Below are 12658 nucleotides of genomic sequence, written 5' to 3'. Positions count from 1 at the left end.
TCCTAATTTGTGGAGTTTACAGTAAGAGGTGTGGCTTATTCAGAAAGTGGGTGTGGTTGATCGGGAAAGTAGTTGATTGAAAAGTGGGCAGAGTTTGCTTGGATAAATGTTGGGAGGTATGGTTCAGGTTTCGGTGCACTGTGACTGTGCAACATTTAACACATACTTGTTTCTCCCCTCCAGGTCTGGTGGCGAAAATCACAGGAGCCTCCGAGAGAGTATGCAAGTAGGATTTATGTCATAACATTATAATTGCTACTGGGTGACTGCTATAATTTAGAGGAGAAAAACAAGCCCGCGCTCGGTATATTCCACATTATATATGGTACCAGGTGCTTGGCAATAAGCCCGCGCTCGGTATATCGCATATTGTATGTGGTACCAGCTGCGTGGCAATATAAATGCCCATATATGTATACAAAACAAAAAGACAGTTGTCAGCGCTTATCCTTCACACTGCATATCTGTGTGTGTCTAGCAAAATGAAAACATGAGGTATTAGTTCATATTTTGATCAAAAGATTTAAGCCTGCATCCCAACGTCATTATATGCAGGTCCTACACTGACCTATATGCTTTAAACCCCATTAAAATGCAGTTAAAATCAGATGCACTCACCTCCCAGGTATAGGGGTTTACATCTAGCAAGGGCTGGCTTGTGAGCCACACCCAAATGTGCCTTAAAAAGGCTTAATGGGAACATATTCCCCAAATGGCTGTACCTCTTCCAAACCCTTCCGGTAGCTGTCCCTGCCTCTTTCCTTGCCAACATCCAGAAGGCCCTCACCCGCTTTATTTGGAACCATAGACCTCCTAGAGTCTCATCCAATATCTTAAAACGACCAATCCCTGGAGGAGGAAGAGGCCTTCCCGACATCAAATTATACTACTTGGCATCCCACCTTTCGCAAATCGTTGCCTCCTACGCTCCCTCTGGCTCCACTGCATGGCTTGATATAGAATCGGCCCATCTAACCCTGCCCGATCTCTCCTCTCTTTGGGGCATATCTCCTGCCCATCGCCCCCCTGCTGTTAGAGCACTGCCTTCTATCAAATTTGATGCTATGCTCTGGGACTCCAACTCCTTCAAACTAAAACTTTCAACTGCAATATCTCCTTTAACCCCCATCTGCCATAACCCGGTGTTCCTTCCCGGATCTGCCTCTACAACCCACCGTAACTGGTCTCGTGCAGGGCTTAAATTTCCAGTAGATTTTTCCAAACAGGGCCGCTGGCTTTTGCTAGCGGATCTCCAACCCCAATCCCCGTCCCAAATCCTCAGCCCCTTTGAATTCTTCCAAATTAATCATTTCTTGCGATCCCTGCCACCAACCTATGTTCTTAGGGACCTTACTCCATTTGAATCTCTTTGTAGAAAACATCCCTTGGACAAGGGCATGATTTCTCAAATATATAGCATTCTTCTCACTTCTGCCCTTCCCTCTCCAAACCCTCATGAAGACGAGTGGGAAAAGGACCTTGGTCACCCCCGGATGAAGAGGCTTGGGAGGACATGAGACTGGGGATAGCTAAATGCTCCATATCAACTAAACTCAAGGAAATGTCTTACAAAATTTATTACCGTTGGTATTACACTCCCACAAGACTCCATAGAATGTTTCCCTCTTCCTCGCCCTGCTGTTGGCGGGACTGTGGCCAAAGGGGTACGATGTTTCATATTTGGTGGTCTTGCCCGATTATCACCACCTTCTGGGATTCAGTCCATAGTTTCCTAAATACCCTTTTTGAAGCTCCTATCCCGAAAGATCCCTGGATATTTCTTTTATGTTACACTCCTGGACAAATTCTCCAAGAAATTAACTGCCCACATCCTGACAGCAGCCAAATCACTCATAGCCCTTAATTGGAAAAAGACCTCACCTCCATCCCTTTTGGCTCTCAAGAAGCAGATTTGGCACGTGGCCGCTATGGAGGAGATTACGTACTACCTCCACGATAGAGGCCACGTCTTCAGTCAAGTCTGGGCTCCATGGCTAGCCGTGGAACACACCTTCCCCCCTCAACGCTCCACGTCCTCCGACCTGACCCATGTGCGATGACCCTAACTCTTCCCGACACATATCTCCCCCTCTGCTATAGGCTCAACACACCCTAGTTATCCTCTAAATACTTACAGTGCTTATCTTTGTGGTCCTACCCCCCTCACCCTTCCCCCACAATCCATTTTGTTCCTACACCCATTTTATATTACTCTTTAAAAATGTAAAAACCGGTCATTTTTGTCTAAAGGTTTCCTAATATGCGATACACCACAATAACTGTTGTGATTTTACTGTGCATGCTACACAGTGTTATAGTTTTGCTGTCTGTATTTTCTTGATTGACCACTGAAAATAAAAATTATAAAAAAAAAAAAAAAAAAGGCTTAATGGACAGCTGCTATGACAAAAAGGCAATATATTGAAAAAAAACCAGAGAAAAACAAGCCTGCGCTTGGTATATCCCACATTATTTATGGTACCAGCTGCTTGGCAATAAGCCCGCGCTCGGTATATCTCATATTGTATGTGGTACCAGCTGCGTGGCAATATAAATGCCCATATATGTATACAAAACAAAAAGGCTAGATGTAAACCCCTATACCTAAACCAGCTGCTTCCTCATGGCTGCTGTGGATAGTGGCAGGAAGCTCGCTCTCCCCGCGAGATCCAACCTTCAGTTCTCTGCAGATATGAGCTGCACAGTGGCACACACCACCTCAAAACCAATTCCTGTCATTGGTCCTTACAATTAACAATCAATTAGCAATCTGTGCTACCTAGCTTACTGTATGTGAATCAAGAAGTACCCTGTTGGGTGCTACATAGGAACTCCCAAAAATTACCTTATTGATTTTAGTTTAATTAATTGCTTCAGATTGAAATAAACATCCCAGAATCCAGGTTCTTTTAGAGAACAAAACATTTATTTGTAGTAAAGCATGAATGCATTTTTAAAAACTATAGTAACCTTCATGGACAAAATTTGCTAACACAAATTATTAAATGAGAGAATTGTTGAGCAAATGCAGTAAATCAAGACAAATCCCACATATTTTCATCAAATAATTACTCCCAATATAAGGGTCATTTATGAAATGTCCGGGCACAGAGTCTTTGGAAACACCCCTTTGCTCAGGACAATACGCATGGTGGGAACAGTAAAAAATCCACTCTAACATCCAACCCACTTATTCATTCTTAATTAGTTTAAACTTTTAAAGGATTTTCCCCCAAAACTACTTGGATTAGACTCATTTATTTAACACTGAGAGAATATTAGGACTGTACTTATAATGTGTAATTCTTGTGTGTTTTTATTACATTTGTTAAAATGTGCCTAGAAATGAAGTTCAACTAGAAGGTGGAATCGCTGTACTATTATCAGTATAGGGATGAGGATTGATCTCTGGGACTTCAGAAACACCGCAATGACTGACCTGAGGAGATGACAAGCATTTTGATCCTATAGTTAACCACTGGGGATGGGGGTTCTGAGTTTGAACTGCCGTGCCCACCACTTGCCAGAGCAGAATAGGCCTCTGTCTTGTCACCTTGAGTCCTGCCATGGTAGGCCTGGTGACCGACTTCCCATGGAGCCGCTTAAAAGTTTTTGCCCCTCATTGTCCGTCCTGAACTGTTGCGCCATTTGATGTAGCTCCTGGGACCTCCAGCTCCCGGAACTGCCAGGAAGGCACTATGTCCTAAACAACTGCCACCACCTCCCATGCAGCCACTCTACCGCTCAGCCCCTCTGTGTTCATCCCAGACCACTACACAACTCAGGCCTCGGACAGATTGAGGCTCCCACCAGAGGGAAATGAAGATAAACACAGAGCACAGCAAGTTGGCTCACTCTGTAGCCACCTGGAGAGCATGAAAGTAGGGGAACTCCCAGTGACTGCAGGCCTGACATATCCTCCTGTGACCTCCCCTAGGCCCAGCTGCCTCCCAACTGCTTGTACAGCAGCCCTGCACCTAAAGGAGACACTATTATTTCACTAGAAGTCTCTGGTAGTTAAGCCCCCTGCCTGGACTCCCTCTTCACCACTATGTACCTCAACCGTGGTGATTGATTTTCATGTTTTTCCACAATGCCCCATCACCTGGTCCATACGCCACACTAAACTGTTGCACTTGATCCTTCTGTCTCCACCCTCCTCTAGATTGTAAGTTACACAGTTAATCAGTGCTTATTAAACTGGAAAAAATTATCTTAATTTTAGGTAAGGTCCACTAGCCTCAATTAGACAGATATAAAGAGGCTAAACAGATATATAAACCCATCATAGTACTGTACTAATTATCTTCCTTCTTATTTTCTGTGATTTTTGCCCTTTATCCTGAACAATAAATCTAGCTTTGTGTTAATTAAACCGTACTTGCTGAATTGAGACTTTATCATTGGGTGATTGGTGTTCTGTGTCACCGTCTACCCCAGGAGATGGCTATCCTGATACTTAGGATTGTCACAATATATATCAATTTATCACTGTATATTGTATGCATGTTATTCTTGTAACAAAAAAATATGACAAAAAGTGAATTTTGGAATAGTGCCCATGAAAATAGTGTAAAAAGGTTTAAAGTAAAATGTTCTGCTTGCATAAATGTGTTAAAATGCTTATTGGGGAAAAAATATATAAACATAATTTGCACACCTGTTAAAATGTATAAAAAGGTCCAAAGGGCTTACATATAGATGATGATTTGTTTTTTTACTGGCAATAAATGTGCGAGGCCAGGTGAGAAAGGTTTGAGAATAACTGATCTAGATATACTTCTACTTTTTTTTAATTAAATGATATATGTTACCTGTATTAATTCCATCAGATTATGTAATTACTAGGATAGCAATAAAAATGTAATTCTTCATCACCTAAGCTGGATACATTGTTCCACCAAACACAATAAAAGACAGATTAAGATTGCATAGGTATTAATGACTTATAGCTGTGTAAAGATCAGAGGCAGCAGATACGGGCTCCTTGCCCAATAACTGGCGAGTTGCATGATCCCAATCTTTCCCCAAACCAAGTCGGTTACAGATGCCCGGGTATTGTCGGTCAGTTTTTACTGCCCACTCGATGGCTCTTTTAATGCTTGGATAGGACAGACTGTAGAAAGAAAGAGACAAGTGTTAGAAAACAATGCAGGACATAAACAGACTATGTATATACTTTGCAATTAGGGGTGCAAATGAGTTTATTATTTTGCAGATAAGGAAATTACTGGCTGATTTTGCACGTAGCACACACATACTTGATAGCTTATTTGTAGACTGAAATTTAAAGTTGATCTAGGCCATGCTCTACTTCAACAATAAATCTGCCATCACATTTTAAATTGACCTCCCCCTCCAATGCAAAATGGTTTTGCCTTACTTCCTTACTTTACATCATCATCAACCGGCCCTTCCTATCTCAGGAAGCAACCAAAACTATTATCCACACGCTTATCATTTCCTGGCTGGACTACTGTAACCTTCTCCTCACCGGACTCCCCTGCTCTCGCCTTGCCCCCCTTCGTTCTATACTCAATGCGGCTGCGAAGCTTATCTTCCTTTCTCGCCGCTCCTCTGCTGCCTTCCCCTACACTGGCTCCCCTTCCCTTACATAATCCTTTTTAAACTCCTTATCCTCACCTACAAGGCTCTCTCCCACTCCACTGCCCCTTATATCTCGAATCTCCTCTCCATCCACACTTCCGTCCGATCCCTGCGATCGGCCAATGACCGTCACCTCTCCTCCACTCTGATCACCTCATCCCACTCCAGAATTCAAGACTTCTCCCGAGCTGCCCCCCTCCTCTGGAATGACCTCCCACGCTCCATCCGTTTGTCCCCTAACCTGTGCTCCTTCAAACGGGCACTCAAAACTCATCTCTTCCGCAAAGCCTACCAGCCTTCTACCTAACCCCCTCTCCATGCTCACTCTCTTCACTTCGCTCCTCCTCAGTAGAGGGGAGCGCTTGCTCCCCTCCTCCGACTCCCTTTGTGCCTGCCGTCTGTCTACATTTCCATGATTTTCACCAAGTTACTATTACTCGAACAGAGATACCTCAACTATAATAGGCTAGTTCTCCAGAGTGCAGGGAGATAAAGTATGTATACTTTGTACAAAGTCTGACATTGGTATACATCAAATACATGCATTTTAGATTTACCTTTTAATTTTTTATTTTCACATTATGCAGCACATATTCTAAGGGTAGAAGTAATTGGAGCATGGAATGATAAATGTTTGGGACCTAGCATTATTTGTGCAATGACCATCATTTTATACCTTCCAATTGTCCCAATTTAGCTGGGACAGTCCCAATTTGAGGGGACTATCCATGTTGAGAGGGGACATCACACACTTGTCACTGATACATACATCAATTCAAGGGTGATTTCAGGGAAGAAGAGGGGCTGGGGTCCCCATAGTGCTTCTGAAGAGCCTAGGCAAGCCCCCTGTGGGGTGTGACCACGCCTTATTTGTCCAGGTTTCTAGAAGACCAATGTAGGAATATATGTGACTTGCAGGGGAGGGGGATGAGCAAGGAAGAAACCTGTGTTATTATTATTTCTTCTTATTTATTATTAAATATTTTTATTATGTAAGATATAGTAATACTGTAAAATAATATAAAATTATCAAAATAACTGCAATTTAATGTTACTTTCACTACCTGATACTGTAATTGTACTCCTTCATAGGCAAGATGAGTTCTGGTTTTGGATGTTAGTTTCCTAAAGACTCTTTTTTTCTCTATTTTTCTTCAAATATCCATATTCAGTGCATATATTAAGTACATTAAATGGGGAAAATAGTTGTAATTAGACAAAATACATGTTTTGCTTGTATTGTGTGTTACAGAATTGGTGCATCTCCATTTCTGTAGCCAAATGTAACTAGTTAGCTCTCCAGAGTTTAGATATACCACAAATGGGTGTTATATTTTAGTCTAAAGGAGTGATGGCTGAAGGGAGAAAATAACTGAAATTGAATCCAATATTTATATACGATCACCTTATAGAAGCAGCTGGTATTATTTCAAATGTACCTTGTTGGTAGAGACTGATCGAGTTTCATCAAACTCTTAAATTTGATTTCATCCAGCAGATTATAAATGCGGATTATTTGCAGCACTAGCAGTGTAGCAATCAGTTTATAAATCTCCTCTGTTCCTCTGGAACCTTTTAAAAACAAAATGGAAAAAGAAAAAAAAAGGAAAAAGATAGTGAGGAAAAAAAAAGAAATATTCTGACATTTTAACATATTAAAAAACAGAGGGCCTCATTTACAGTTAGGCGCAAAGAAAACAAAATGGACCAAATTTGCACCTGGACAAACCATGTTGCAATGCAGGGGGAGCAACATTTTGTGCATACAGGGAAAATACTGTCAGCTTGTACACGTGGCACATACATACTGGACAGCTTTATTTTGACATTTCAATTTAGAGTTGAGCCAGGACATGCCCCCTCCCAACTCTAAAACTCTACAGTGCTTGTCCTTCCATGTGTTACCCCTGACTTCCATTTGGAACAACCCACGCTTCCCTCCAAGTAACTCGTCACAGCAATTTAAACACTGGTCACGGGTGGGAATGTAAGTGGTTTCGGACCTGGTCGATAATGAAACTTGGGCCTCTATGTCGGATCTCCACCATAAATTTATATCTTTTCGCCCGCTCTTCTTTGAATATTTCCAGGTTCGGCTATGTCATTGCCTCCTCTTGAAGCCCTCCGAACCCCCACTCTTTTTGAGCGTATGTGTCTCCATACCCCACCAACTAAAGGGATGATTTCCGGGATCTATAATTGGCTTATTGAGACCACCTTTGACGCGCCAGGCCGGCACGAATGGGAATGGGATAAGAATCTAGGACCCCCCCAGATGAATATTGTTGGGAGGAGGTCAGAGAGGGGATTGCTAAGAGCTCGATCTCTACGTCAATTAAGGAAACGGCTTATAAATTGCACTATCGGTGGTATTACACCCCAGACAAGCTGTCCAGAATGTATCCCACGGCCAAGCCGAGCTGTTGGCGGGAATGTGGCCAGAGGGGTACGATACTACATATCTGGTGGACCTGCCCCCGTATAGTTCCTTTCTGAACCTTGGTCCTTGCGCTTATTAATTCCGTGTCCGACAATAGGTTGTTAAGGACCCCATGTCATTCCTTCTCTCTCGCCCCATACTGGATAAGAGCACCCCGTCCAACAAGCTTCTCTTTCATATACTGGCGGCCACTAAATCTCTAATAGCCAAGCATTGAAAAGACCCTAACCCTCCCTCTATGCAGTAACTACAGAATTACATTTGGTATGTTGCAAGCATGGAGAGTATTACATACTACCTCCACAACAAATCACAAATTCGACAAGGTATGGGCCCCGTGGTATTGACAAGTGAGCCGTAGCTGTCTATCCACCTCGGCTCATCCTTCCGTAATTGGAACATAATCTTTGGGCCGCCTCTGGATCTCCCAGACTGGGTGTGGTGCACCGTATGTAAGATTTTTCTCTGCCTTGGTGTTTGATCCTTAATTGGATATTACGTTTGTCCCCGGATGTGTTATACGTAGTATTCTAAGAAATATATTTTGATACTGTTAGTGCCTTTCCTACTGCCCCCACCTCCTTTTCTTCTCCTCCCCTTCTCCCTTCACCCACCTCCCTTTGATATAACACATACAAATCAGAGGAACTCTCTTGTATACTTATACATTGTTATTTATCTTTTTCCTGAACACCATGCTGTTTGTACTGTACACACTGTTTCCACTTTAAATAAAGAATAAAAACATAAAAACTCTACAGTGCAACATGGTTTTTCCAAGTTGCAATTTTGGTCCTATTTTGGCTTTGCTCCTAACCTTTAATGAGACCCAGAGTGTGTGGATTTTTCTGCCGCACCTCACTCCATGAGTTCGATTCCCGACCATGGCCATATCTGTGTGGAGTTTGTATGTTCTCCCCGTGTTTGAGTGAGTTTCCTCCGGGTGCTTCGGTTTCCTCCCACACTCCAAAAACATACTAGTAGGCTAATTGGCTGCTATCAAATTGACCTTAGTCTCTCTTGGTGTGCGTGTATGTGTGTGTGTGTGTTGGGAATTTAGACTGTAAGCTCCAATGGGGCAGGGACTGATGTGAATGAGTTCTCTGTACAGCGCTGCGGAATTAGTGGTGCTATATAAATAACATGATAAAGATGATTTTAGGGACTAACCAGCATTGGTCTCCACTAAAGGAAAATGACTAGTTCAAGGTGAGACAGGGAAAGGTCATAGGCACAGATATGGTCACGCAGTGCCTCCTACAATAGGGCAAAACTTGTCCAATATATATATATATATATATATATATATATATATATATATATATATATATATAAAATCTCTCTATGTATGTATATCTATCTATAGACAGATAGATAGATATACATTATATATATATATATATATATATATATATATATATATATATATATTTCAAGATTTCTCACATGCTGCCCCCCTCCACTGATATGACAGGAGAAGAAAGAAGAGGAGAGAGAGAAGAAGAGAGAAGAAGCGAGAGAGAGAGAATGTTACTAGAAAATGAAATGGTATCTAGTAATGCAGTTTTGTTTAGGGTAACACTGTAAGCAGGGCCGTAACTAAGGCTGTGCGACAGGGGCGACCGCCCAGGGCGCAACTCTGAAGGGGGGCGCAATTTCGGAATATTATAGGTACATTTTGTTAAAATTGAGTGCTAGGGGGGGCGTCATTTGTCTTTCTCGCCCCAGGCGCTAGAATTCTAAGTTACGGCTCTGTAAGCATGAAGTAGTGAAGTAGCTACAGAAGTCATAGAATTAGATATTGTTATTGTAGTAAATGTTATTGCGCTTCAGAAGTAATGTAGTTTAAGGTTTTTGAAATTAGTAATATCCTAAGACTTGGATCGTGCCGTACAATAGACCTCATGTCCCTGCTGGATATGTCAGCAAGGTGATATTTACAAAGACTGCAGTGTTATGTTGAAGTGCAGTATTAGTTTTGCAAAATACTGGTTGTTGATTTTAATACAGACTGTATTTGCTAGTTTGCCTTACTGGTGTGTGCTCCCTCCCCCTGGGGCTGTGGGACATGTCTGGAGAAGACACTGTGTAATGGCTGGACAAACAGATATGTGATAAAATAGAAAATACTCTTGTATGAGATAAGTTAAGATAAGATTGTTTGGGAAATTCTTCCTTGGGAAAGATTGCATACATTGAAATGCATTGTATTGTGTTTGCCTTGCTGGCTTTCACCCCCTATGTGTGTAAAGTAATGGCTGCACATAGTTTTGCTGGGATGTTTATGGACATCCCCTCCACCTGTGAGACCAAAGGGAAATTAGTGGACAATGACTGATGGAGAGATATTGGTGGTGGACTTGCTAATACTGGTTGTAATTAAGGGTGTGCGCCGGCCACTTTTGGTGTTTTGGGTTCTGATTAGCTTGAGGTTTTGGGTTCTGATTTGTTTTGCCAAAACATCCCACGAGAGGGTTCTGATTTTGGGTTCTGATTTTTTTTTAAAAAAAGCATAAAAAGTGCTAAAATCCATATTTATTTATTTTTCACTCCTACACTATTATTAAGCTCAATAACATTTATTTCCACTTATTGTGAACACCTCACACCTCACAATATTGTTTTTAGTCCAAAAGGTTGCACTGAGGTAACTGGATGTCTAAGCAAAGCGACACAAGTGGGCGGCACAAACACGTGGCCCATCATAGGTGGCTGTGTAGGCTTGAATGGCTTTTTTGCTGCTCCTCCATCCTCTGCAGCATATAGAGGGTGGAGTTCAAGCGCGTCACTACCTCTTGTTTTAGTTGATGGCAGGGCAGGTTCATGCTTTTTTGATGTAGCAGGAACAGTGAATGTAGTTTAATATCTGATACTAATATTTATGCACTGCAGGAACAGTGAACGTACTTTAATATCTGATACTAATATATTTATGCACTGCAGGAACAGTGAACGTACTTTAATATCTGATACTAATATTTATGCACTGCAGGAACAGTGAACGTACTTTAATATCTGATACTAATATTTATGCACTGCAGGAACAGTGAACGTAGTTTAATATCTGATACTAATATTTCTGCACTGCAGGAACAGTGAACGTAGTTTAATATCTGATAGTAATATTTCTGGACTGCCTATTGAAGGGGAATCTCGACGGGATTTGGTACATGCTTCCATCAACCGTCTAAATTTCACTGCACAGTAGGCGGACACCGGACGCACGTCTAACACCAACATAGCTGTTACGGCCGCAATTATCCGCTTTGCCATAGGATGACTATATAGGAGTGGCACTGCAGTGGCAGACAGGATGGCAGTTTGAAAAACTAGGCCCCAAAGAGCACATAATGCCAAAAAAAGAGTTGCAAGATGGAATTGTCCTTGGGCCCTCCCACCCACCCTGATGTTGTTGAAATAGGACATGCGCACTTTAACAAACCAATCATTTCAGCGACAGGGCCTACAAAACTGTGGCTGAAATGATTGGTTTGTTTGGACCCCCACAAAACGAGCTGGCAAAGAAAAAAAAAGAGGTGCAAGATGGAATTGTCCTTGAGCCCTCCCACCCACCCTTATGTTGTTGAAATAGGACATGCACACTTTAACAAACCAATCATTTCAGCGACAGGGCCTACCAAACTACTGTGGCTGAAATGATTGGTTTGTTTGGGCCCCCACACCAAAAAAGCTATTCATCTCTCCCTGTACAAACTAAACAGGCTCTACTGAGGAAAGATGTCGTCCTCATCCTCAACCTCTGATTCCTCTCCTCCTACAGTGTGTACTTCCTCCTCCTCACACATTATCAATTCGTCCCCGCTGGACTCCACAACCACAGGTCCCTCTGTAGTCTCTGGAGGGCAGCGCTGTTCTTGATTGAGGAATTGATAATTCATTTTTATGAACATCATTTTTTCAACGTTTTGCGGAAGCAACCTCCTTCGCCGCTCACTGACCAGGTTCCCCGCTGCACTAAAAACTCTTTCCGAGTACACACTGGAGGGGGGACAACTCAGGTAAAATATAGCCAGTTTGTACAGGGGCTTCCAAACTGCCTTTTTGTCCTGCAAGTAAAAATAAGGACTGTCTGACATGTCTACTTGGATGGTGTCAGCAAAGTAATCCTCCACCATTTTTTCAATTGTGACAGCATCCAATGCAGCGACAGTAGACATGTCTGCAATGGTTGGCAGGTCCTTCAGTCCGGACCAGATGTTCTCAGCATCCCCGCCAGCGGGTCTTTTAGGAAAACTGAGCTTTTTCCTCGCAGCCACAGGTGTTGAAGAAAATGAAGGAGGAGCTGTTGGCATGTCACGTTCCTCTTCAGAGGACAATCTCCTGACCAGCAGGTCTTTGCACCGCTGTAGACTTGTGTCCGCCGGAAACAGACACAACATACGCTTTAAACCGAGGATCCAGCACAGTGGCCAGAATGTATTCCTCTGACTTTAAAAGAGTGACCACCCTCGTATCCTGGCAAAGCGTACGAAGGGCTTCATCCACAAGAGCTACATGCTTGGTGGAATCGCAATGCTTTAACAGCTCCTCCCTCACTTTCTCCAGCTGCTTCTGCAACAGCCTGATAAGGGGAATCACCTGACTCAAGCT

General features: G+C 42.6%; 1 protein-coding gene and 1 long non-coding RNA gene across 8 annotated transcripts in view; one reads left to right on the top strand and one right to left on the bottom strand.

Annotated features, from left to right (window-relative positions):
• The window catches only part of LOC142140903 (uncharacterized), a 96531-nt gene that overhangs the window by 2548 nt on the left and 81325 nt on the right, over window positions 1-12658 (top strand). For both annotated transcript variants that reach the window (XR_012688585.1, XR_012688584.1), the window contains exon 2: window positions 184-226. This is a non-coding gene — a long non-coding RNA (uncharacterized LOC142140903). The remainder of the gene's footprint in view (window positions 1-183; window positions 227-12658) is intronic.
• LOC142140900 (protein mono-ADP-ribosyltransferase PARP4-like) overlaps window positions 2905-12658 on the bottom strand; it is a 200752-nt gene continuing 190998 nt past the window's right edge. For all 6 annotated transcript variants that reach the window (XM_075198877.1, XM_075198878.1, XM_075198881.1 and 3 more), the window contains 2 exons: window positions 7047-7179; window positions 2905-5116 (listed from right to left, as the gene is read on the bottom strand). In XM_075198877.1, the coding sequence (XP_075054978.1) occupies window positions 4939-5116; window positions 7047-7179 (311 nt within the window). In that variant the 3' untranslated portion in view covers window positions 2905-4938. The remainder of the gene's footprint in view (window positions 5117-7046; window positions 7180-12658) is intronic.

The sequence above is a fragment of the Mixophyes fleayi genome, chromosome 2, assembly GCF_038048845.1.
Source record: "Mixophyes fleayi isolate aMixFle1 chromosome 2, aMixFle1.hap1, whole genome shotgun sequence".
In the NCBI taxonomy this organism is placed as follows: domain Eukaryota; kingdom Metazoa; phylum Chordata; class Amphibia; order Anura; family Limnodynastidae; genus Mixophyes; species Mixophyes fleayi.
Note: the sequence above shows the minus strand (reverse complement) of the source record. Positions and strands in the feature narration are given on the sequence as shown.